Genomic DNA, 27,359 nt, shown 5'->3' with positions numbered 1-27,359 from the left:
CCAGGGCTGTCATTGTAGCTCTCCACTGTCTTTTGAGGAATATCTACAGAGGCAGTAGCCAAAAGTATGTTCCTCTTGACTCAGGATTATTTTCATTTTAAAAAGAGTTCTTTTTTCTTTTCTTCTTTCCTTCTTCTCTTTCTTTTTTTCTTTCCTCTCAGATTTTTTAATGTATTTATTTGACATAGAGAGAGAGCCAAGCAGGGGGAGCAGTAGGCAGAGGGAGAGGGAGCAAACTTCCCACTGAGCAGGGAGCCCAATGAGGAGCTTGATCCCAGAACCCTGGGATCATGACCTAACACCAAGGCAGACACTTAACCGACTGAGCCACCTAGCCGCCCCTAAAAAACGGTTCCTTTAATGCAGAAAGTCCTTCGATGAACTACTGAGAGTATACTGCTATTCTGGAGTTAGTGGGATCTTTTACTCTGGCACAGAAATAGGTTGGAGAAAAAAAAAAAAGATAAAAGCTATGCCACAGAGGAAAGTGAGAGAAAGCTGGCCCTACTACTATAGTACTTTTCACCAGAGTGTGTCTAACAACAAATCTGAGAGTGGGTTTCATTAATTAACTCACATAAAGAACTGTTAAAGAGGAGCTAATTCCTGCCTGTAAAAGTTTTGTTCCCTGAGACAGAACCATCCCCAAATCCATCCATAAAGAATCTATCTCTCACAAAGAAAAGAACAAAAGAAGAACTTAGAGGTGAACTCTTGGGAAAGGCTGCCAACCTCTGGCCTTCATCCTCAAAAACTGAGGCCAGAAAGGTCAATTTGCAGACCTTGCTGCATTGCACATTCTACACAACAAAATGAACCATCTAGTTATTCATAACTATGAATCTAGACTTAGAGGAGCTTTAGAAATCATATGGTAACAACTTCTTGTTACAGATGAGAAACATGAGACTCAGAGAAGTAGTGACTTGTCCAAGGCCTACAAAACTGACTAACAGCACTTGCTTCGTTATTATTTTTACCGTCCCACTGACTCTCCTTTTATTTTATTAATGTAGGGATACTATCATCACATACCCCTGCACATTTTTCCTGGATAAACCTTAAATATAAAATAACTCTCATGGAATACATGCCAAAATTTCCTGTCTTCTAGGATTCCATAAACATTTATTTATTTTATGAAGTTTTAGTAAAATATTCTTCTGTATTCATTTACTGGCTTCCTAATGTTAATCTTAAGGTCAGTAAAACAGAGACTATAAAATATAGGTCATAACAAAGATTAAAACTACTTCTAAGTCCTGATTTACTTTGTGCAGAAAACAAGTTTTCAGAGTTTTGAATCTTCTATGACAAGCTCTAGTGAAAAAAGAAATTTCTTTTTTTGAAAATTTACTACCCTAACCTTTACCGGAATAGTTCAGCTGCATAAATGAAATAAGTTTATCATACGTACTTAAAGCTCTAGAATGATCCGGATTCCTTATTCCCTTTGCTCGTAACCTCTGAAGAAGAACTGTTGAGGACAACTGTTTTACAAGATACACTGCCATGGAATAGTTCTGGAAAAAAAAAAAAAAAAAAGATGTAGAAAAACAACATATATAAGTAAATAGTACATCTATTTTAATCCCACAATGATAGGGAAAGAAAACTAACACTTGTTAAAACACCTACTGTGTGGCCAGGTACTATCAGGTGTTTTCACAAACAGGAATTAATTTGGTCCTAACCAAAAAGCTGCTGAGGTGGTCATAAACCTACTTTTATGGACGAGGAAAGGTAGGTATAAAGAAGTAAAAGAATTTTGCAACTTTCAAGCAATAAAGCCAGGCCTGTCATGCTTCTATATTACCCGGCTACTTACACTTGAAGCTAATCAACCTGAGGCACTATATAAAAAAACACTGTTAAAACTAAATATAAACCAAGGCCAACAGGATGTCAAAGTCACTATAAACCACATTCAGTAAGTAATAGATAGATCTAAAATAGTAGCTATTTAAAAATTATAAATTAGATTGGCTTCCTAATCTATACCATCAAATCTCTCTTTATACCTCTAACTAGTTTTGAAAGACCCTATGTGAGCCATTATCACAAAGAGAGGGAATATTAAAGATTCTCAAAGAGAAGCTGCTGGTTTGGCTAATGAATAGATGAGTATCCATTACCAGGAGAGGACTGGTAGAGGAGATGGTAGCAGAAGAAGGGAACAAAGAAAACAGTTAATAAGTCAAGGCAGAGTGAAGGGTACATGACTGAATAAGAGAAAGAAAAGGGGCTGAGGCTTATTAAGGATACGAGAGAGTGAGCTCTAAGTGAGAAGGCCCACTTTCCATTTGGTGTTGGGATCAAGAGGAAGATCAAGAGATTTGGAAAGAAGCAAAAGGAAAAGCACTGCCACCTTCTAGCTCACAGCTAAAGTTTCTGAAGCCCTCTTAACATATACTATCTACTTAATTTAAACCTCACAGAAGGCCTATATGAGATGGGGAGGATAAGTATTTTTCTAAGTAAAGAGTTCATGAAAAAGAGGCATGAAAAGATATGTCATTTGCTCATTATCATTCATCCGCTTGGTGGCAGAGCTGGCACTAGAACCCAGGAAGAAAGAGTATGTAAGTCAGGACAATGGACTTAAGGGTCATGGCTAGTGGAGTTCTCTAGTTCTTGCTTTCACACATCTTGTTTGCTTTGACCCTTCTAAACTAGTCCAATGTATACTACAAATTTCAGACTTTTCAAAAAAGCATTCCCCTCTTTAACGACAAGAGAAAATATCCTACAGTATCCTCTGGAAGGCCAAATTTTCATTTAGAGTTCAGAAACCTATCCATGTTCAGGTGTTACATATTTTCTGGGGAAAAAAAGGAAGTGTCAAAAAAGCTAATTTACAAAGAACCTTCAAACTTGCCTAAATTTTAGAGCATAAAACACACCAATCTAATATAAAACTAAAAGACTTCCTCTGGGGAAAAAAAAAAAACCCTTACTCACCTTTTTTATTTATTTGATTAATGTTACGAGTATGATAGAAACTGGAGAAATGCTAATTAACACTGAAATTATGTACTGACAGCTTGAATCTTCAGTACTAGAAATTCCCCTCAGGCTTTTTATAACTTTTTAAGGAGAGATCAAGTAGAAACCACAACTACAAGTTCAGTGAAAAGGTATGTTCACTCTAGTTGAAACATGTAACCAAATTTTTAAAAGCAACAGCAGCAGCATCAAAAAAAAAAAAATGTCAGGTATTAACAAATGCCACTTGTACTGAGAATACGGAATTCAATTTTACATCACTTGAAAGAGATTCAGAGCAAAAAACCCCAAACTTTCACCGTACTATGTTCTCTCTTCTAAGTAGATGATATATTGTTTCTGCTAACTCTTCAAAGTACTACTTAATTCCAACTACTCATAAATATTGCATTACACTAATGTTTTTGTCAAATGCCTTCTCAAAAGTCTTCAAAACTGTCTATCAAGTTCACAGGACATTTTATCCACAATTAAGATATAATTTACTCATTAAATGTCCTCTATACCAGTATCTAAAAAACTCTTCTATAAACTATGAGAGTTTAATAAATGCTAAATGCAGTGATTATCCTGAAGTAGGATAAGAAGTTACAATATAGTTCACTTGTTTCCTTCAAGCTCTGTACTGGTTCTACTTTTTAAAAAAATATTATTGTCTTTTAAGAATTGAGATATAGGGGATCCCTGGATGGCTCAGTGGTTTAGTGCCTGCCTTCGGCCCAGGGCGTGATCCTGGAGTCCAGGGATTGAGTACCACATTGGGCTCTCTGCATGGAGCCTGCTTCTCTCTCTACCTGTGTCTCTGACTCTCTATGTGTCTCTCATGAATAAATAAATAAAATCCTAAAAAAAAAAAAAAAAGAATTGAGATATAAATGACATAACACTGTGTAAGTTTAAGGTGTACAATGTGTTGATTTGACACACTTATTGTAATATGACTGTCACCTTAGCTTTAGCTAACACTAACTCTTCTATTTCCTTTGGGGATATATTTTTAACATTTCTCAGTGCTAACTAATAACACAAGTTAATCCCCCAAACAGTAAGAGATCCTACACAAAGAGTATCTTTACAAGTTAAATTAAAACTAGTGATAGAAAAACAGTCTAATAACTTATCTTCTGGGCTTTGGTAAAGAACAATTTTCTTTCAATGTTTTACTTCAAAAAGAAGGTCTCCAACCTGTAGACTGGGGTCTACACAAAGATCTTACCAGTAGACCATCTTCAAATCACTGAACATACCATCTTCTTTCTGAAGTTTGAAAGGCTTTCCTCTCTTCTCTTATGCTATATATCAGCACCATATTTCCCTCCCTCCTCTGTCACAGTTGGAGTCTTTTTTCAGAGGTCACTGTAAATACCCAGTAGGCTACAGGTTTCACCCACGGGCAAAAAACCCAGCACAAAATAAAACATTTGTTAACACCCTCTTCAAAAAGGAAGACAGAAAGGGGAACCCCAAGGTATACTAGAAGTAAAACATTTAGGATTTCAAAAACCTGATGGTGACAAATTAATTAGGCAAAGGAAAAAAAAAATATAATCTTGACAGGTGTCAGAAAGTATTCTGGTGAAATTTAAAATCCATGTCTCATAAAGATATCCAGTAAAAGAGCAATATAGGAGTACATTGTTAATCTAATTAAGTTCTGTCAAAAATTAATAGTAACACTATTAGTATTATTCTATTTCCGTAACACTAGTAGTATTCTCATTTTCATAAGGACCAAGTTGAGCATGTCCACTAGTACTCCCATTATTTAACATTGTTCTGAAGGTTCTAGCCAGCACAGCAGAACAAAAACAATTAATTATATAAGTACTAGGATTATCATTACGTGTATAACAATACTTTTTTTCAAACTTAAAACTGTCCACCTGGAAATACCAAGAAACCAATTAAAAAGCTGTTGGAAACAATATATGAACATAGGTATTATTAAGTAAATATTCGACTGTAAGTAGCTTTTAAATAAATCAACAATAAATAAATTCTTTAGAAAATATAACAGAAAAAAGATCTGACAACAGCAACTATAACAATAAACAACATAGGAATTAATAAAAAATATGAAATATTATAAGAAGAAACCTATTAAATTATTGAAGAACATAAAAAAGGTTCTGAATAAATAGAGAAACATACAGTTCCTGGAATGGAAATACTAAATACTACAAATAAATTAATCCTCCCTAACTTAATATACAAATTTAAAGCAATCTCTTTCCAATTCCTAGAAAGATTTGGGGGAGCAATGCAGGGAAATCCGGCTCCCTCTCTGTAATTACTCTTCCAACACTCCCGCTCTCCTCACAGCCTCCCTCACTCTCAGCTCATATTTTCTTCTCTAGCCCAAACTTAGCCTCTCAGCTTATTATCAATTGCCTATTCAGAATATCTCCCAGGCATCTCAAACACAAAAGCTTCAAAACTGAACTCGTGATTATCTCCATCTAGTCCTCCAAAGCAATGACAAAAACACACACCTAAACTCAATCCTTTTTCATTGTCTCCTCTATCTCAGCAATATTATTATTCACCTTCTCACTCCAAACAGAAACCCAGGAGTCATCCTTGACACTTCCTGGTCCCTCAGCTTCTATTTGTAATTTCTCTCTCAGTCCTACCGACCCGAGACTTCTCTCCATCCCCACTGCCATGCCTTCAGGCTAACACATGCTCTCTGCTACTAATACTTCAGTGATAGCTTGCTCCAAGCCGCGACGGAAGACATGACTGCTCTGCAGGATTCTGGCCTCCATTCAAACTGTTTACCACTCTGAAGAATAATCTTTTATAAACAGAAATATACTACCGCAAAATTCTCACCGAGAAAGAGAATATCCTTAACATTACCTCACAGGCCCTGCCTGGCTCGGCCCTTTCTCACTTCTGTAGCCTCATCCTGTGCACTGGTCTTCCCTACTCTCTGCACTCTAGCCCCAGTGGCTCCCTCTCAGTTTCCTGAAAAGAACCATGCTCACCCCTGTGCCACAAGGCTGTCTGTGGCTCTCTGTCTGTGGTTGTGTCCTCTGAAACTTTCACCCAAACTGCTTCCTTCTACCCTTAACTCTTGTATCAGTCACTACTTCCTCAGGGAAGCCCCACCTGAGCTCTCCCTAGTTCAAAGTACTCTTTTTATTTTAAAAAAGAGTTTATTTATTTATTCATGAGAGACACACAGAGAGAGATGCAGAGACAGAGGCAGAGGGAGAAGCAGGCTTCCTGCGGGGGACTCAATCCCAGAACCTTGGGACCATGACCTGAGCCACCAGGCACCCCCAAAGTACCCTTTAATATACTGTAAAAATCACCGCACACTTCTCCTTCATAGTCCTTCTAATAAGTATGTTCACCTTTTTGTTTTTGACCACTTGGCCCCAGATCTCAGGCTCTAAAAGCATTAGGACTTTCTTTTCTCACTATGGTACTGCCAGTTTTCAATACAGTGTGTGGCATACTGTAAGCATTCAATGCATTTCAAATGAATTAATGAATAGACATGAGCTAACAGGATAAAACTGAAATAAGCAAAAACATTCTGAAATTATCCCAGAAACAGAATGCAAGACAATACAAAATATAGAAACAATATAGAACAAATTCAGAAACATAGGATAAATAAAAATCAAATACATAGTAATGATGGCTTTTGAATCAGCATTTGTTTAGGTAATAGTGTTAGACCAACTGGCTATCTAAAAAATGTAAGTTCTTATTTCACACCATACATAACTTACAATCGATTAAATATTTAAAAGATTAAACAAAAAAACCTTAAAAGTCTAGAAAATAAAAATAAATATTTACGTAAGCCTGGGAAGGGCAGACAGACTTAAGTGTGATGGGGACTGAGGAGGAAAGACTCAGTCTTTCCCAAAAGACCCCCCCCAAAAAAAAGGTTAAAAACTGGCTCTATAATAATTTAAGTCCTCTAAACATTAAACAATCACATAAAGAAAAGTAAAAAGCAAATATATTGGAAACAAATATTTATAACATGGGAAAGAAGTCTTAATATATAAAGAATTCATAAATAAGAATAAGAGCAATAGAGAAATAAATATATAGTTTTAAAATATAAATCACAACTAACAAAATATGTTCATCAATCTTAGTAGTAACAAAAGGAGCACTAATCAGAGCAACATGGTGCTTTTATTTACCTACTAACCTTGGTAAAGATTTTAAAGAAGATAAAAGTATTGACAGGGTATGGGTCAAGAGACACACAAACACTAAAAGTCAGAGAATAAATTTGTACATCTTCTGGTAAGGCAATCTGTCAAAGTATACAACATTTCTTAAAATTCTGCATGCTCTTTGACTCAGCAATTCCACTTCTGGGAATGTAAGGGAACTATGATGTATGTATCCAAAGCTGTAGCTGCTAGGATGGTCTCTGAAACAGCAATGAATCAATCAATAAATCAACTAACTGCTCAACAATAGGGAATATACTAAATTATGGCATACTCATACTGGAATATGATCTAGCCATTAGAAATCATGCAGATGAACATGTAATGACATAAAAAGACGTTCATGATAAACTGCTGAGTGAAAGGATCGGGTTATAAAACAACGAACACTGCATGATCCCATTTTTTAAATGGGAACATGTTGAAAATTCATTTTGAGACAAAAATAAATCCTTTTGCAACTCATTTTACAATATCATTTACATACAAAGCTCAGGTAGCCATGGAGATTAACCCTTCCTTTATACTACTAAAATTTAGTAGAAATAAAAATCTACTTACTCTTCCAATTTCTGCAGTCCAAGAAACAACAATGGTGTTTGGTACTGTTGTGGACAATCGGACAAGTGAGGTGATATTAATTGGTCGGCTGGGTCGCTTTGGTTCCACACCATTTTTTGTAGGTGGAAGATAACCCTAAGGATGAAATATCATTTATTTCCACTTATTATTTCCACAATCACTTCAACTTCCATTCCTAAAGCAAACAAACAAAAAACTTCCTCTCTACATACTGGAAAATATGAATATTTTCATTAAAAAGCAAAGAAGCAAATATCTGTAAGCCTGTTTCCCTAAACAATCCTACAGTCTCATTATATAGTAAGCCTGAGAATAATACTGGCAATAGAATTTACAAATCTCTAAAACTTAAGAATCAGGATGAATTCATCGAGAACTTGGATAACTATATAAGAAACATTTTAAAGGTGACCAGTAACATCCTGCACTCTTGTTCTCTGTTTAAGACCCAGCATCCCCCCGACCCCCCCAAAAAAAGACCCAGCAACCCTCCCCTATTCTACCGTAGGCTTCCAGATTCACATGTGTACCACTGAGGTTTTGGTGAAACAACTTCTCGTCCCCTAAAATCTAGTATAACACTAAAACCACCACACCCAACTCCAAGTCCTAGACTTTGTCTCCACAGCTAATGTCACAGCTGTTAATTATACAAAGCTGGTTCAAGTGTCTCACGTAGTCACATGAATATACATCAAAAATAAAGATGTTTTCTTAGTGAAAAACTATGATTAACAACAGCTGTCATGACTTATTTGATAGCTATGTTGGCAATGCATTTATTTTTTATTTTTTTTTATTTTTATTTTTTATTTATGATAGGCACACAGTGAGAGAGAGAGAGAGAGAGAGGCAGAGACACAGGCAGAGGGAGAAGCAGGCTCCATGCACCGGGAGCCCGACGTGGGATTCGATCCCGGGTCTCCAGGATCGCGCCCTGGGCCAAAGGCAGGCGCTAAACCGCTGCGCCACCCAGGGATCCCGGCAATGCATTTAAAAAACAGCTTTTAGGACTTACCGGGAGGCTGCAAGGTTTTGTATTCACTTTCACACAAAGATTGGGTGGGAAATGATCTTCTTGTGGACAACTGGTTTCTGATAAACAAAACCTAAACAATAAAGGACAAATTTAACTTCCTTTATTAAAGGATGACCTCAATATTTCTGTTCAATAGCTAATCTAAAAGGTTGTCAAACTTAAAAACACAACCAAAACTACTAAAGCTAGCCATGTCCCATGATGAATAAGCACATTTAAACAAATTGAAAATAAATAATTCTATCAATGTAGAGTTTCAGTGATCACGACTATCAACCTACAGTTGTCATAATATATCCAATCCTTTGCTTAAGCATGTTCTAGGAAGGAAAATAAAGGCTCTGTAATGGAAAAATTAAAGAAATTCTGAATAAAAAAATTAAGTTATCTTAATATAGAACATTTCAGAGCTAGGGTAACATGCACTGTAATTTTCTAAGAGGGAGATATAATACACAGTAATTCCCAAACTTACAAAACATTCATTTTTTTGGTTCTCAGCATAATATACTGAAAATGCTGTAAATCCATCCCTAAGACCAAATTCTTTCCACTAAGCTAAGGTACTCCATTATTCCATGAGAATTGAAGGTGTTGAAAAATAACATTATTTGTACTCTATCCACATACATTTAAAATACTATTATATAAACTCATGAAAACATTAATTTCTAAATTAAATGCATAATCTTTTTGGAAAACTATGGATGGCTACATAATTTGTACATTCTCACTCTGCTCATGCTTACACAGATAAAGAAGTAAATTATTAATTTGCTATTTAAGATATTTTAATAACTTCCTTAATCACAATATACAGCTGAGGCTCATCCTACCTTTACAGAATGTTCACAGCATCTCTGAGTTATATGTTAAGAAGAACCCTACTGGAATTCTGTGAAATATTTATTATACACAAACATCTTCCTTCTTCTACAGTGTAAGGTCGACCTGTTGGCTGTGGAATCTGTGTATGGGAGGATCTACAAATTGGGACAATTTTCTATGTACATATATATATTCATCTGTATGGGGAAGCAATCTTTAGCTTCTATCAGATTCTCAAAAGGATAATGACTCATAAAAGGGTTAAGAATCAGTAGATGTACAAAGATTTTCTTGAAATATACATAGCAACACAGATGTCAAAGCTCACAAGATCATCTCTAAGCCCAGCAAAACCTATTACAGGCCAATTATTTATACTGCAACAGTAAGAGGGTGCCACCATGTTTTTAATAAATTATTCCAATGCAGTGATAAATTTAAAACATGGATTCTGGCTGCCTGAAGCTATAGAAAAGAATGATTTATATGACAAGTTGATTCCTATTCAATTAAGTAAAAGGTGAAAATCGAAGCCACTCTAACAAACTAAAGGGAAAAGAAAAAAAAAAAGGAATAGTAGAAAGTTGCTGTGAAGGAGTTCATGGGGATGGGGAGGGAAAACAGATACATAAATGAGAACAGAGTAGGAATCTAATAGAACACTGAACCTAATTCTGACCAAATTTATTTTCATGCTTTAGATAAAATTTATAATTAGCATAATAGATAGGTATACACTCCCAACTTAAATAATACATGGGGATTATAGACCTAGTTAATAAGGGTAAGGGGGCTGAGATGAAAAATAACCATTTTATCAAAACGCAAAGACTGCCTAACAATTACCAAATATAATACAAAATGGTTCTTTTTTCATCAAGTTCTGGAGATAAATTTGAACTGAAAATGGCTAAAACATTTTTAACTACCAAGATTCCCTCAGAGCCTATGAAACAGAGAGTTGATCTATCCTAGAAAGAAGACGTTCCTTTGGAATATGAACCATACCTGTTGCTGCATTAAAGAATGCGTATATATATCAATATAAAATATTGAAGACAGGAACTAGATCATTTGTTCTAGATCTATGGTTTTCAAACTTTCTTTTAGTCTTGGGATTCTTTCTTTAAACGAAAACTAACCCAGAAGCAAAAGATTATCTAAGCAGCACTACTACTGTGGTTCAGAGTGTGTGAGTGTCAGGGGGAGTGAGGGTCCCAGCACAGACTCCTAAGAGTGGCTCCAAGCAACAGTTTAAAACCCACCGTTTGAGGGACACTTGGATTACTTAGTGGCTGAGCATCTGCCTTTGGTTCAGGGCATAATACCTGGTCCTGGGATAGAGTCCCACACTGGGCTCCCTATGAGGAGCCGGCTTCTCCCTCAGCCTATGTCTCTGCCTCGCTCTCTGTGTCTCTCATGAATAAATAAATAAAATCTTAAAAAACATAATAAAATCCACTGTTTGAAACAATAACGTCATGTATCAGTATGACCAAAATATAAACTGCTGATGTGGGAAGTAAGCAAAATTACAGCAATATGTAATTATGAAGGCATCATACTTTAGTCCTTTATTCAGTCATTATCATATTCTGCCTCTGACAGAGGATAAAGCACCTTTTACATAGGAACATCTTTGTCAGTGCCCCCTAAAATCAAGACTTCAACCTCTCCTCTGCTTTCTCGCTGTTTTCATCACTCAATTTTTAAACCAAGATCAGAGGTTTTCACATTCCCTGAAGCACTGAGCAGGCGCTTTATTCTCTTTCTGATTTCCTAATGTATTTATTATTTATACACACATCTTCAGATCCAATTATTGAGACTGGGCTATTTGACTTATCCTTCCCACTTTAGGGAAAATAGGTTATTGAGGAAAACAACTGTCTTGTACTTCCTCTTCTATTTCTATTGCGACAAGACTACTGTGGAGCAGTTTGGTTCCCACAGGGATAGTCATGGGGTAAAAAAAAGTACCATAAGATGGTTTATATAAGACAGACTTATTAACATAAAAAGAAATCTTAGATAGCCTTAGAAAAAAATGAGCTAAGAAAAGAAAATGAATAAGGGGAAATTGTGAATCTATACTGGAAAATTTTCCATTCATCTTTGCAAAACTATAAAGAGATGTCTTGTGAAATCTAGAACAGTGTTTTTAAATTAATGACTTAAAATACAGAGCAAAGCAAATTAAACTGTTTTGGTTTTTGTTAGTCTGTGAGACACTGTAAACTTAACCTAAGTACTAGTCCCTTATTTACAGTGGTTTGTCTTCCATACAGATAAAGCATTTGCACTATCACAAAAAGAGTAGTTTTAGAGAACCCACACTATCATATCATTTAAATATAACATTAGCTGGAGCTTCTCAATCATCTAGAGGCAACCAAAATGGAGAAACACGGTTAGATATATGGCACATGATTTGTTATATTAAAATGTAAACTGGATAAAAATTAGGAAATTTCATAACAGGAGAAGGTCTTCCCTCACCCAAACATCTAAACCCAATATTTTCAATATACTTATTGAAAACTACATAATCTTTTAAAATCTTTAAGAATTATTAAATTTTAAACATTGGATATATACTATAGGTGACACTGTACCTTAACTGGACCTGCACTGTGAAGTCACATTTGGTCCCAGAAATATCCCTAGAAAAGACAGTAAGAACTACAATTATTTAGAAAATATGCACATGAAAGCTGATTCAAAGACACTGTTATTCCATAAGTTTTTCAAATTATCAGAGATTTAACTGTTCTTTGGATAACTAACACTATAATAGTATCTTCAATACTAATATTTGCATGACACTAATGGTCCCCCAATACATACACATATAAAAAATAAAAAATCACTTTATACACATTACTGGTTTCAAAGGCTAAAATGCAAGTTACACTTGAATAGAACTTACATGGAACTACTGATTTGCTGCACTTGTTGTGGTGTCAATGCAAATGCAAAACAGGTTTCTCGAAAGCGCTGACTGTTGTCTGATGCTAAAGAAGAAAAGAATTATACTTTTAATTACCTTCAAATTCATCAATAGAGAACATAACAGCAAGAAAAAAACAAAACAAGCCCAATCATTGACATGACTTTAATTAACTGGAATGTATTCTAGAGTTTAGATAACAAGGCAATTAAAGTACAGAAAAGTAAGAAATGTGCCAGTTGTAATGTAACAGAAATAGCACCAAAATGGCTAATTCCAAAAGCCATATCAGGATTCAAATTCAGAAAACACATAATCAAAGAAACACTAATCAAAAATTATCTAATCATATAAATGTGTTCATCTAAATAAAAAGCACACTTGTATAAAAACATGCTTATCTTAATTTTATTTAAAATAGAAAAATATAAACTCATTTAAAGATAACATGGTTCTTGAGCTAAGTAACAAACATACCCATCTGGAGATCTGCACAGGTGAAGTGACATTTGGTCTTCAAGGCAAAATAAGAATTTTATCATCTTCTGCCTAACTATATCATGCAAGTGCTTATACAGTGAATATCATACATAGTTTCTCCTAAACTTAGATCATCTGATTTGATTTCAAAATCTGCCTATGGTCACTATCTCAAAGGAGGAAAGAGTTACAAAAAGAGGGGAAGGAAGGGAATGAAGAGAGGAAGAAAGGGAGGGAAAGGGATCCCTGGGTGGCTTGGCAGTTTAGCGCCTGCCTTTGGGCCAGGGCGTGATCCTGGAGACCTGGGATTGAGTCCCGCGTCGAGCTCCCTGCATGGAGCCTGCTTCTCCCTCTGCCTGTGTCTCTGCCTCTCTCCCTCTGTCTCTCATAAATAAATAAATAAATCTTTAAAAAAAAAGGGGGGGGGGAGGGAAAGGGGAAGTAGGGAGAGAGAAAAGAATGAGAGAGCAGGCAAGTAAGGACTGGTCTGTGTAAGAGTAGGGATTCCTACAGTATACTGCTGTGAACAACAATTCTATTGGCTCATACCAGTTACGTATATATTTTAAAAATAAGCACTAAGGTTTCCTCAGTGCTTGGACTTTAAAGAAGCAATGAATGTGCAGCCCAGTGGCTCAGCGGTTTAGCACCACCTTCAGCCCAGGGCGTGATCCTGGAGACCCGGGATCAAGTCCCATGTCAGGCTCCCAGCATGGAGCCTGCTTCTCCCTCTGCCTTTTGTCTCTGCCTCTCTCTCTCTGTGTATCTCATGAATAAATAAATAAAATCTTAAAAAAAAAAAAAAAGCAGCAGCAATGAATGATTGCTGAATGAATGAAGGAATATGACAGCTTAAAAATACCGAACTATTTAAACTGTACTTTTCAAGGGTAATTTTCTGGGACAAAAGAATCACTAAAAGTTACTACCAAGTAAATCCTGGACTCTGGGCCATTTAAACCCATGCAAAAGAAAGAAAAAGTAGCTGAACTTGGCCATCTCTTGTTTAAACGGGGTTTGATCTGACTTGCAAGCAACACTTCCTCTACAATTACTACCAAATTGCAGTATGCCATGCTGAAAAATCTGTATAAATGTTCACGATGAGAAAAAAATGGAAAAGATTACTGCTGATCTACAATTCCATCTCAATATAGAAGTATCTTTTAAAGGCCAGATTTGCATTTCTGCTTTCTGTGAACTGGAAAGGATTTTTTTTTTTTTTAAAGAATCTATCCCCAAGAAAGAATTACTAACCAGAAAGCTATCTTAATTATGAGGTACCAATCTGGCAAATGGCTGATAACCTAGTACTAGAATGCAGAAAAGCAGATAATTTCCTCCATCAAACAATACAAGTAACTCCTTTGCTTCTTAAAGGATAGATCTCTATGAAGATTTTAATCCAGTAGGCTTAGCCTAATTTAGATTTCTGGCTCCATTCTAAAACAGTGTTAAAATAATTTCCCAAGTAAAAAAATTCGTATTTCTCTTTAGGCAAAATCTGAGGATTCATTTCAGAATTAGGAGTACAGTAAGTTTTGGACACACACATGCAGATTTAGATATAGAGGACATGAGTAAAATAAAGGAGTTGCTTGTGTCACACATAGAAATGAGGTTTATTACTTAGTAACAACCTCTATTTACAAACTTGTTAGATTATAATGCTCATGAAGTTATTACAATTTATCTGGAAAAGCATCTTTCATCTATGTGGTTTTCAAGCTTAATTTCCAAAATGAATGCCAGTGAAGAACTTAGAGTTTTGTCTTAGATAATAGACTATGTTAAAAACTCTTCTGAAAGGCAATTAAGCTACTATTATCCGTTTCAGAAAAACTCAGGCCAAACAGAATCACAGAATCCTCAAAGTGAAAAAAAGAGTCAAACATATTATCCAAAATACTCACTTCCAATGTTGGGGGTATGCGTCTCAAAAGGTACACAAGACAATCCACAGGGATACAAGAGAAAGTATCTACCTACCTTGTAAATAAGTTTTAAAAAGTTGAGATTTTACATGAAATCTCAAATCTAATTTATAAAAATATCTAAAATTTTACATAAAACCTTTTTAAACTTCTATTTTTGTTTTATAACATACAGAATATTAGTATAATAGTTTAATAGATATCACACACACATACATATATGCTAAATTATTTTACTGAGAGGTGTATATGATCACATGTTTGCAGACTGCCATTCTAGAGTTCAATTCTCCTTTCAATCCTTCCTCATGTTTTGTTTGGACCCTTTTAGAGGTGGGAGAAGAGTGGCCGTTACATTGTCAGGCAGAAGATGGCTGGTATTAACAGTTTAATTGTAAGAAAGCGTGCAGCCCTATAAAGAGTAGCAAAATTTAGTGGAAAGAGATGAGATCACATAGACCCGGATTCCAAACTGGTTTTGCCACTTACTTGTCATATGACCATAGGTACTCATTCACTCTGTGATAGTTTCCTCTTCTAATATTTAAGCATAAACACACACATACACACAAAACTTCATAGGGTTATTTTGAATATAAATAAGTTAAGGTATTTCAAACATCCAACAATTTTCTTTTCTATCTGCTCTCTTCCTTACACCCTTATACTGAGTCAAAATACATAATGCTGTAATTTCCACTCATCAGTGTCATATATCCAGTGACAGTCATTCTTCAAATATTTTAGACAGCATTAACAAGTCCCTCTTTCTCAACTCTTCCCATTGTCTTTCAGGGGAGACTGCAGAATTACTCACCATTCTGATCCTCTGGACATCGCCCAGGTTGTAACACCCCTAAAGTAACAGCAAGAACTGGACACACACTGTCATAGCATATATGTTTATTCTAAATATTTGTTGACCCTCTGTACTAGTCCATCCCTATGGGAAGGTTATTCCAGTACCACTGACATTAGCCTTGGCCAAAGAAATGTGAGTGTAAGTGTACCACTTCTAGGCAGATCTTTATGAGTTATCCTTTGGCTTCACCATTTTTCATTCCAGTCCACCCTGATTCTAGAGTGGAAAGAACATAAAGCAGAGTCACAGTCAATCTGCAACTAATAACTAACATAAACGAGACATAAACCTTATTTGCTGTCACTGAGATTTATGGTTGCTTATAAACTATATATTATTCCAGATGTGATATGACTAAAAGAGTATTTTTGCACAACTACCATCTACTATTGCTAATCTACACAAGAGTCATGAAGAAAAGGTATCTTTTTTTTTTTTTTTGAAGAAAAGGTATCTGCTCCTTGTTCACATTTAGAAATTGATGTTCAAAAAAAAAAAAAAAAAGAAATTGATGTTCAAAGTCATTATGCAACTGTCAAGGCCTCATACTAGGTTAAGTAGAAGCAGAATTGAAACTCAGATCTAGGGGATCCCTGGGTGGCTCAGTGGTTTAGCGCCTGCCTTTGGCCCAGGGCTTGATCGTGGAGCCCCGGGATCAAGTCCTGCATCAGGCTCCCTGTGTGGAGCCTGCTTCTCCTTCTGCCTGTGTCTCTTCCTCTCTCTCTGATGAATAAATAATTAAAAAAAAGAAAAGAAAAAAGAAAAAAGAAACTCAGATCTAAACACCTCCAAAACCCATGTTCTTTTCATAATACAGGTCCATTAGGACCCCCAACCTAGGTGGTATATTTCTTTTAATGCAGCCTAGCATTATACTGGATCATGGAAAATAGGAAAAGAATGATCGACTTATTCCTTCATCATAACTGGTTATCATTTTTACATATTTCCTTTTAATCATAAAGTCCACTTTTAAAAAATCACCCTTGCAATGCCTAAGTGGCTCAGCGGTTGAGCATCTGCCTTCAGCTCAGGGTGTAATTCCGATCTGGGGATCAAGTCCTGCATCAGGCTCCCTCTGAGGAGCCTGCTTCTCCCTCTGGCGAGGAGCCTGCTTCTCCCTCTGGCTATGTCTCTGCCTCGCTCTCTGTGTCTCTCATGAATAAATTTTAAAAATCTTTAAACAAAATATAATAATTTTTAAAAATTCACCCTTATCACATTTTTCAATTTTAATCTCTATTACCCAATCTTAATTATCACATTGTATGAAAAACTTAATTACTCACTTGATTAGCTATTTAGGTTGTTTCTAATTTTTCATTATTTGAAACAACTCTGAACATCTTTGGGCTCATATTTGTTTTTTGAAAGGGGAGGGTAGTTATTACTTTGGACCAATTTCCAGATGTGGCATTTCTAGGTCAAAAATTATGGAGATTTTTATGAATCTTGACACATCACGGAAGTGGTTTTCAAATGGTTGTAAGGTTATATGTAAGACCACCAGCAATTTATGCATCTACTATTTACCCCCTACTATGGTCTTCGTGAGAGTTGTGCTAATTTAATGGGTGGATCATGGTAACTCGTTAGTAGTTTAATTAGCATTAAAGAACTCCCCCTCCCAAAAAAAGTTTTTTCCCCGTTTGTTTAGTTTCCTATTTAATTATCCAATCTTGTCTTATACCCATTTTTATATTTGCACAGAGGTTTCATATATAAGAACATTAACCTTTGGAAATCTGCTGCAAATATTTCCCCTAGGCTGCTATATATTTCTTCATTTGGCTATATTTTGGATGATATACAAGTTAAACTTTTATGTAGTCTAATCTGTCAACCATATCCTTTGCAAGTTCTAATTGTTCCTTTCCTTAGGTTTAATCAATACACAATTCAATTCTTTGGCTTGTTGTTTTACGTAATTATTAATTCATCTGGAACTTATTTTAGTATTTTAAAAATCTAAATTTTAAAAATCTAAATTTCTGTTATTCCAAATTGCTTACAGTTATACTAACACCATATGTTAAACAATCCTTCTCATCCCTATGAATATGTGTGTTTCCTTTCTCATGTGTTAAATGCTTATATCCAACATGTTCCATTTCCAGGTTATTTTCCCATTGGTCTTTTTTATCCTGGTGCTGGCACTCTATTTTTTAATTGGTATAGATTATGGTTTAATATCTTATAGTTAAGTTGCTCTCCACTCATTCTTTTTTCAGAACTTTAATCAATTTAGATATTTATTCATTTATGTGAACTTCTGATTTTTAAAACCTAGGATTTTTATAATTTTAAAAATCATAGCTCTAATGGTATTTTGAGTAGAATTACAATAAACCTACGAATTATCTTGATAGCTGAAGTCTTTATATCTTTACATCTTTAATCTTGCCATCTCTAAGTATTGTATCTGTGTCCATCTATTCATATCCTCAAGGTTTTGTTATTTTCATCACAGTTACACAGTTCCCATTAAGATTGTTCTTATGCCAAATATCAATCAATAAAATGAATGAATATTCATATAATAAACAAAAAAACTCTGAAGAACTACCAACATTAAAGGTGCAAATCAAGGAAGAAATAGCCAGAAATTCAGAAAGAAAAGCAAGGGGAAAATGGTGTCCTTGATAACAAGGGAAAAGAATTTCAGAGCAAATGTGGACAGTGTTAAATGCTCAGAGGTCAGGTAAGATGAGAATTGAGAACTGGATTTAACAACCAGCAAGTCGGGATCCCTGGGTGGCACAGTGGTTAACGCCTGCCTTTGGCCCAGGGCGTGATCCTGGAAACCTGGGATCAAGTCCCACATCGGGCTCCCTGCATGGAGCCTGCTTCTCCCTCTGCCTGTGTCTCTGCCTCTCTCTCTCTCTCTCTCTCTCTCTGTGACTATCATGAATAAATAAATAAAAATTAAAAAAAAAAAAAGAAGTGTTTTAACAACCAGCAAGTCATAGGTGACCTTGGCTGGATATGTGTTTCAGTGGAATGGGAGGAGCAAAAGTCAGAGTGCAATGGGTTCAGATGTGAATGGTTTAAGTTATTGATCTTAACACTTAAATATGAAATCTTCAAGTGTTTTCATATCTGTATCAGGAAATTATATTAATGTCTCAGGGTTTTGCATTAATTACTGTTCTGAATCACTATAACCAATTTTGAAGGTCTCTAAAGTTCTAGAATGTATATTAATTTGAAACTTTTGAAATTTTGCTAAGACCAGAGTTTTGACTGTTGGCTATTTGAAGGATGAAGAAATTGGTGTCTTGCAGGTAGTACCTCAGCCTCTCATTGTGACCTGAATTGTTGTACACTTGTAGTTACTGAAGGTAAAACAGAAGACATTCAACTTTTCACTTACTCTATGTTCCAATTTAGAGAAAAGATGAAATGTCCTAGTGGTGTTCCTAATTGAGGATACTTACAAAGGTTATGGAGGAATATCTCTTATGAATACTAAGGGGCTTACTGTACTCATGGGAGATTTTCAACAACCTTCCCCCTGTAAGTATTAATTACTAATGTTTCATCTGTAAGAAAGAAAAGAAAGCATTGCCCACAATAATCGGGAAAAAAATTATAATTCAAAAAACACAAAACATGTAAAGAGAAAATTAAGGTTTTAAAATTTCATTTTTTTTTACACACTGCTCCACAGAGAGATGAACTAGAGTAAAAAGAGGAATCATGTTGTAATTTACATAAACTCAAAACATTGGAAGGTAAAACCTAGATACATAAAATAAACAAGGTTATTGAGATTCTGATGATAGAAACACTGAGCTAATCTAAGTGGCTGTACTTTCAACTGCTCTAAAAATATTCAGTATTCCACCTCACCAGCAGAAAGAAAAGCTAAAAATAGTCATCTTTCTGTTATAGAATATTTCTTGCTGTCTTGGGGAAAGTGAAACTAAAGTACCTATATACAAATGTCAGACTTAAAATCTCTAATGAGATCTCTAGTTTATTCAACCAAACAACCAAAAACCTGGACAACTATGTAATTTTTGAAAACAGAGCTGGGACTGATATATTTTCAGCATTAGACTGCTAAACTACCATTAAGACAGAAGGCTGTAGAAAATTTATTTCCTCCAATGAAGGCATATACATCAAATCATCAACAAACTAACAGTGCTTTGACAAACTACTTTATCTTTAAAATGGGTGGTTTCTTTAAACAATATTTAATGACATGAAACACAATCATAAAACATTAAGATAAAAAGGCAAAATATAAATTTGAAATGTAGAGCATAAGCAAAATTATGTGTGTGTGTGTGTATGTGTATATATATATATACACACATACACACACACACTACTGAAAGACCAAAAGACCCAGAAAAGGCTGATTTATTTGTAACTTTACTTTTAAAATTCTTCAGACTGCATTATGTATAGCCCTTACAATAGTTTTTGTTTTACATATCTTGTACAAAATCCAATGTAATATCACACACACATTAACTAGAGGGCTGGGATATTCTACTGCTAGATTTCAAGAATTTTCATGACGGCAAATGTTTCAGGATAAAATCTAGTTAAAGTTCTTTGGGGTACAGCAAAAGTTACACATGAATTTTTCTACTCCTACAGAATTACCAATACTAAGAAAGAGGGAACAATTGTAACTTGGAATACTATTCAGCTCAATAAAACCCTTTGATTTCATTTTATCATACTCTAACTGCAGGTTCCTAATAAACTCATTTCAGTATGCTTGCCTGTGCTTTTCACAATCTTTCTCCTCCGGAGTTTAACTCCTATTTATTTTGTCTTTCAATTATTTTTTGATAGTTTACTGAGTTAGTAGCTGGTTTTCAGATCGACTTAATCAAATGAGCCTATACATTCCTGGGTAACTTTAAAGCTAAAAGTAAAAATATTTTATCTGGTTAATCTATTCTCTTACAGCTGGCAGGCCCTCAGGCTATTTTAAGTTTCGTGGTTTAAGAAACAGGACTGGGTCAAATCAAGCCAGCCAGCTATGAACCAAGTCTGATGACCAATGTTCAAATGCAAAAACAGAAAAGGAAAATAAACTATAATTAAGAAGTTAGTTTTCGGGGCAGCCCCGGTGGCTTAGCCGTTTAGCACCGCCTTCAGCTGGGGCGTGATCCTGGAGACCTGGGATCGAGTCCCATGTCAGGCTCCCTGCATGGAGCCTGCTTTTCCCTCTGCCTGTGTCTCTGCCTCTCTCTCTGTCTCTGTCTCTCATGAATAAATAAAATATTTAAAAAAAAAAAAAAGAAGTTAGTTTTCCTTTCTTTTATAAAAATTTCATTTCTTCCTTTTTTCCTCCCTTGGTAATACAACCATTCCAAGTCCAAAAAAAATCTAAAAGTCTACTACTTGATGGTAACAGCCAAAATATACGGTCGCATATACTCTTCCAGGCACTTTCCCATATATACCCATATGCACATATGTGTACACACATGTTAAGATACGGTTTCTCACAGAAATTGTGAATACATTTTTTTCACTTAAAAACATGCAATGAAATCTTTCCTTGTCAATAAACATCATTGTCATCATTTTAAGTGGTTACATAGTATTCTATTATAGAGATGTGCATAATATAACACTAATCTCTTATTGCTGGACATCTTTATCATTTTCAATTTTTTCCTTCCACAATCAATGCTTTTCTTCCCTCCTTGGGTGTGTGTGTGTGTGTGTGTGTGTGTGTGTGTGTGTGTATGTGTGTGTGTATCTGTGTAATCATTATTTCCTTAGGACATCCTCTTAGAAACGGAATGGGTGGGTCAAAGGATAGACACTTTCTTAAAGCTTTTGTACAAGGTACCAAATTGCTTAGAGAAATGTTCACTTGCATAAATAAGTGGGTAAATGAGAGTTCTAGATTTCCCCGGCAACACTGGGCAGTAGGTTAAAAACATCTTACTGTCTTAAATTTGTCTTTCTTTGGCTAATCTCTAAGGTGACTACTTTTCATACCCGTCCTTACTGGCTTTCTTCATGTTGTGAATCACACTACTCTGCTGTGTTAGTCATCTTTTCATTTTTTCTCTTGATGCTTCAAAACTGAGAAACAACCATTACTTTTAGTGACATTATAGTCACTGATGACCTAGATAACAGCAGTTTCTTTGGCATGAGATAGGTGAAAACCTACTTGGAAACAGTTCATGAAAGACAGGGAGAAAACAAAGAGGAGACAGTAAATTGAGACATTCCTGGCAAGGAATTCTGTGATGAAGGAAGAGAAAACGGGGGTATAGCTGGAGGGAAATTAAGAGAAAAGTAGTTTGTTTTAAGATGGGAAAGTTAGCCTAAAGTTGTATATTAATGGGAATGATCTAATAAAGAGGCAAAGAGTTGATGAGGCAAAGAGTGTTAAGGATTGGCCTGAGCCCAGAGATTTCATCCAGGCTCTCAGAAAAAAAACATATATAACATATGGGCAGAGATACAGGTAGGTGGGTGCAAAGTTACCTTCTGATTGGCCCCATCATTTCAGTGATGGAGAAATAAAGACATCAGCTCAGAGAGTGGAAGAATAGTTGCTTGTGACAGATAAGAATGCAATGGTCATCTAGCAGAGTGGGAGTACAGAATAGGGTAACACTGTCTGACAGTAGGTAGGACTAAGAACTACTATCCACACACACGATTCCAACAGCCTTCCACATATTTAAGATATGTAATATGGTCCAATATTCTAAGAAGTTTCCCTTGGTTTATTTATTGTGCCATTTAATGTAATAAAGCTTTCTGGGTTTTTTGTTGTTGTTGTTGTTGTTGTTGTTTAGTCTTCACTATGAAATCATGTTTTTTTTTTCTTTAGCCCAATATTATTTAAGTATTATTTATGTACTTTAATGCATTTATTTAAATGCAACTTATATTTCTCTCTGACATTGTTTTAGTTTCATTTCTAAGCATTTAAATCTTTAAACCATTTTGACATTACTCTGATAAGTTGCAAGATAATACTTTTTAATGGTTAATTAGGAACTTCTGAACGATTTAATATCTAATTCATGCTACTAATTAGAAATTTCACTTTCATGTTATTTTTAAATTGTGTTTCGACTTCATTAACTGCTTATTCATGCACCAGCTTCACAATTACTCTGCCTTTGCCACATATAAAGATAGTATATTCTATATTGAGGTATGGCGTGCAGTCCAGCCCTTTGTTAGAATTCCTCTATTCTTATTTTTCCTTTTGAATTATACTGAACATTTTACTCATGGTACCTATATCACATCCAACTTTCCTTTCTAGCTGAATCTTCCCAGCTAACATATATGACGAAGGAAGCAAATTTAGGCTATTTTCTGCAACGAACATTGATAGGACCAGGGAGCATAATTTTTCCAGGGGTGGCCTACCCACTGACTTCTGGACAACTCACAAAATGACTGGGCTTGAAGGAATCCACCATTATCAACATATATAACTATCATCAATTCAAACTAGCTTCTTCCAGGATTTGTAAGGGTCTCTGGAAGTTCTTGGTAGCCAGAAGAAAACCAAACAGATGCTTAAAGATACACAGGTGCCATAGAGGGAAAGAAGGCATGTAACCAGATAGATAAAGTACATAATCATAACTTTCTGATTCTGGTTTTAATTCCTATATATCCTGGGGTGCTTGAGTGGCTCAGTAGTTGAGCGTCTGTCTTTGACTCAGGTTGTGATCCCGGGGTCCTGGGACTGATCCTGCATCAGGCTCCTTGCGGGGAGCCTGCTTCTCCCAGGGAGCCTGCTTCTCTCTGCCTCTCTCTGTGTCTCTTATGAATAAATAAATTTCTTTTAAAATCTTAATTCCTATATATCCTTACATTAAACTTTTCTTAGGTAACCTGAGGTATTACTGTCCTCCCTTGCAATTAAAAAAAGCCTATGACACAAGGAACTTTAGAATCATTGGATAAAGCTCTCTTCCTCTTCCCTTCACCTCCCTGTTAAGTTGGATTTTTAACTACAGCTACACTAAATTACTGACAATAGATACCTTTCAAAGGACTGTATCTTTCTACATATTAAGATCTTTAGGGGTCTATAAACTTTTTTTCTTCAACTAAGTTCTGTACATTTGAAGAGTATTCTTTTGTATATTTTTAATTGTTGCATGAGCTTTTGTCTTCAGTTTTATAACTAGTTCTTAGGAATCATATCAATATTTCTCACAGTGTGGTCCATAAGAATTCATTTTGAGATGTTCTAAGAGAGTTCTGGAAAAGGAAAGATCTCTATATAGGGGAAGGATTCCACGTTCAAAGAATTTTGGGTAGTTGTTACATAAAACATCTTCCACTTAGAGATTCATAGAACACACGATCATATTTAAAGCCTGAGAAATTTTGCAGTAATAAAACTTATTTAAATTTAAATTTCCAAACTTAATGAGACATGGTCAAAGAATACCTACTGACATCCGATGGACCTAGTATCCAAGAATCGTATTTCGTAAAACTGTGGTATAAATAAGCTACTAGACATTTCTTGTATATTTATTCAGCAGATTCTATTCCCTCAATAGACATTTTTATTTGTAGCTTTACTACCAGTCTCAGAGTGGAGCATATGACCAAAGCCTAGGAAAAAGTACATTACATTCCTCTGCCAGGGTTGATTGATCAAGGGCCGGACATGGCATTTAAAATAGTCCAATCATAATGAACCTCAGGACTTTCCCTGGGAATGTTGAGACAAAGACTTTTCCTCTTTTCAGGTAGATGTGAATCTGAAGAAACTGCTGGGAACCACATAAATGCCCCCAAAATGGGACCAACATCAAGGAAGCAGAGCCAAGAAGTGGAGAACATGAATTCAACTGTTAAACATTCATTCAAGAAATATTTACTGAGCACCTAATATGTTTTAAGATACTATTCTAGGTGCTCGAAATAATCAATGAGCAAGAGACCAAAACATTCTAATGGGCAAAGATAAATATCAATGTCATGATAAAGTATATTAGAAGGTGCTAAATATTATGGAAATAACAAAGCTAGATAATAGGGATTGGAAGGAATGATATGCAATTTTAAAAGGAAATCTGGATAAGTCTCATTAAAAAGAGTAATGCCTTGAACTGAGAGAGACGACGCTGGGCAGCATTTATGACAAAAGACAAATATTCACTTCTGGACATACTAAGTTTGAGACAGACATGTGAATGGTGATTTTTCTATAGGTGGTTAGATGAGCCTCTGGAACTTATGAAACAGGTCTTGGCCAAAGACATAAATTTAGGGTCATCAATGTGGAATTACTATTTAAAGACTTGAGACTAGATTAAATCACCAAAGTAGTAAGTGTAGGCAGAAAAGAATCTGGGAAGAGAAGTACAAGCAGAGAGGTTATAAGAAGAAATGACTGGAGAGATGAAAGGAAAATTGAGAGAGGGTAGTATCCTGGAAACCAAGTGGCAAAGTGCTGCAAGTGGCAGAATCTATGTCAAATGGTGCTAACAGATCACATGAATAGGTCTCAGAAGGGACCATGGCTTTGACATCACAGATCTTGACAAGGGAGGTTTCAGTGGAGTGACTAGCAAAAGGCTGATTGGAACGCACTTACACAGTGAATGGAAGGGGAAGAACTGGAGATCTACTACAGAGGACTTGCTCATGGAATTTTGCCATAATGGGGAGCAAAGCAGTGGGGTGGAACCTGGCAGGGAAGTGGAAAGTCAAGAAAAGGATCTGGTGTTCACTGAGCTCAGCATCAAGCCCCTAATTCTTTGGTTATATGAACTAATGGATTAGCTTTTAGGTTAATGCCAGTTTTTGGTGGATTTTTCTATGATTTGCACTAAAAAGAAAACTGATTTTTTTTTACATTAACTTTTAATTAGCTCTCATGCTGAACTCTTAATTACTTCTAACAGTCCTTCACTGTTGATTTTCTAGTAGGTTTCTTGTATATGAGTTCTTATATAAAACATCTAAAAGTTTCTTGTTATGCTATAACTCTAGACTAGAAAGGGAAATTATTTTAAATAATGTTTCACTATTTACCTGGTACAGACTGAAACAAAATGACCACACTGAAGTTTTTTTCTTAAATGTGTATTTTCTCTAGCTAAGTATAAGCATTAAGTATTTACCGTCAACTTTTTCCTGTTTATAAATGTTGGCCACTTTCTCTTTCCTCATACACTTCAATTAATTGTATAATTGCATTTAGATATAGTTTAATAGCCATTTTCAAATCCATTCTATACTATCCTTTCTTTCTTAAAGTATAAGGATAAAATATTAAAATTTGAATAGCAACCTAAATTCAAAAACCCAGAAAAGGCTTCAATGACTAGAGTTATCTAGCATAAACATTAGGCATTTAGTAACATTTGCCCATAACTAATTTTCTATCTACAAAAGACAAACTAGAAATTCTAGGCATTTGGAGGGTGCCTGGGTGGCTCAGTTAGCGAAGCATCTGCCTTTGGCTCAGGTCATGATCCCAGAGTCCTGGGATTGAGTTCCACATACGGTTCTCTGCTCAGCGGGGAGCCTGCTTCTCACTCTCCTTCTGCTCCTCCCCTCGCTCATGCTCTCTCTCACTTAAAATAATAAATAAAATTTTTCAACAATTAAAATAAAGAAATTCTAGGCATTTGGGTAAATAATGATTTATACCCCTAAACAGTGTTTAAGAGACCTCAATCTTACAAACTATTATGTTTACTTTCCCCTAGGAAGAAATGAATTTCCTTTTGATAAGGATAAGGAGGGTTCATGAGATGAATGTGGCGGCAGGTGAGCCCAAACCTATGCATACTTACTATAAACAGTGATTTGAGGAAAAATAGTGTAAGTTGATGGGAAATCTCTGACAAACATCTACTACTGTCCTGAACTCCCATCCCTAAGACAGGAAGCCTAGAGATTGAAAAGTAGAAATATTATGAATACCAAGACTACTCTAATGAAGCTAGCCCAGAAGATTGCTCAAGCAAATGTAGATTTCTTAGATTTAGCTCCTTCTCAAAAGTATCCTTCCCCTATGGTGCCAAATAATCATAAATCATGCCAGATATTGTTTGACCACAGTTCCCAGGTGAGAAGGAAAGTGTGCTTACCTCAGTCTGTTCTTTGTACCCTCCTAAGGAGTGTATCTCACCACGCTATGTTAGTCTTTTAAAGATCCAGGAATGATTTTTCAGACAAAGTGCCCCTGAAAATAAGCCAACTTCATCTGTGTTCAACCAAAGAAACAGCAATGCTGGAGAAAAGCTGGTAGTATTTAGACATGGCACACTAGACTGGCAATTTCAGGAATTCTCAGTAGTCAGGCTAATACACTGAACTTTTATAACCAACTAACTTTACTCTGTAACTCAGATTGCTTTCTTTCATTATACAGATAATATCCAAAGGAAAATGAAAGGGTTCTGTGGGGTTTAATAAAAGGGACATCTGTAGCCTGTGGAAAGTACCATAGTGAGGAGCCAGAGACATTAGGCACCTA

At 35.6% G+C, this 27,359-nt stretch overlaps 1 protein-coding gene across 6 annotated transcripts in view; it reads right to left on the bottom strand.

The window, feature by feature from the left end:
- PIAS1 (protein inhibitor of activated STAT 1) overlaps nucleotides 1-27,359 on the bottom strand; it is a 116,137-nt gene that overhangs the window by 33,183 nt on the left and 55,595 nt on the right. For all 6 annotated transcript variants that reach the window (XM_025472362.3, XM_025472364.3, XM_025472361.3 and 3 more), the window contains 5 exons: nucleotides 12,593-12,677; nucleotides 12,279-12,326; nucleotides 8,815-8,905; nucleotides 7,776-7,910; nucleotides 1,418-1,523 (listed from right to left, as the gene is read on the bottom strand). In XM_025472362.3, coding sequence (XP_025328147.1) covers nucleotides 1,418-1,523; nucleotides 7,776-7,910; nucleotides 8,815-8,905; nucleotides 12,279-12,326; nucleotides 12,593-12,677 — 465 coding nt within the window. The remainder of the gene's footprint in view (nucleotides 1-1,417; nucleotides 1,524-7,775; nucleotides 7,911-8,814; nucleotides 8,906-12,278; nucleotides 12,327-12,592; nucleotides 12,678-27,359) is intronic.

The sequence above is a fragment of the Canis lupus genome, chromosome 30 (genome assembly GCF_003254725.2).
Source record: "Canis lupus dingo isolate Sandy chromosome 30, ASM325472v2, whole genome shotgun sequence".
Lineage (NCBI taxonomy): Eukaryota > Metazoa > Chordata > Mammalia > Carnivora > Canidae > Canis > Canis lupus.
Note: the sequence above shows the minus strand (reverse complement) of the source record. Positions and strands in the feature narration are given on the sequence as shown.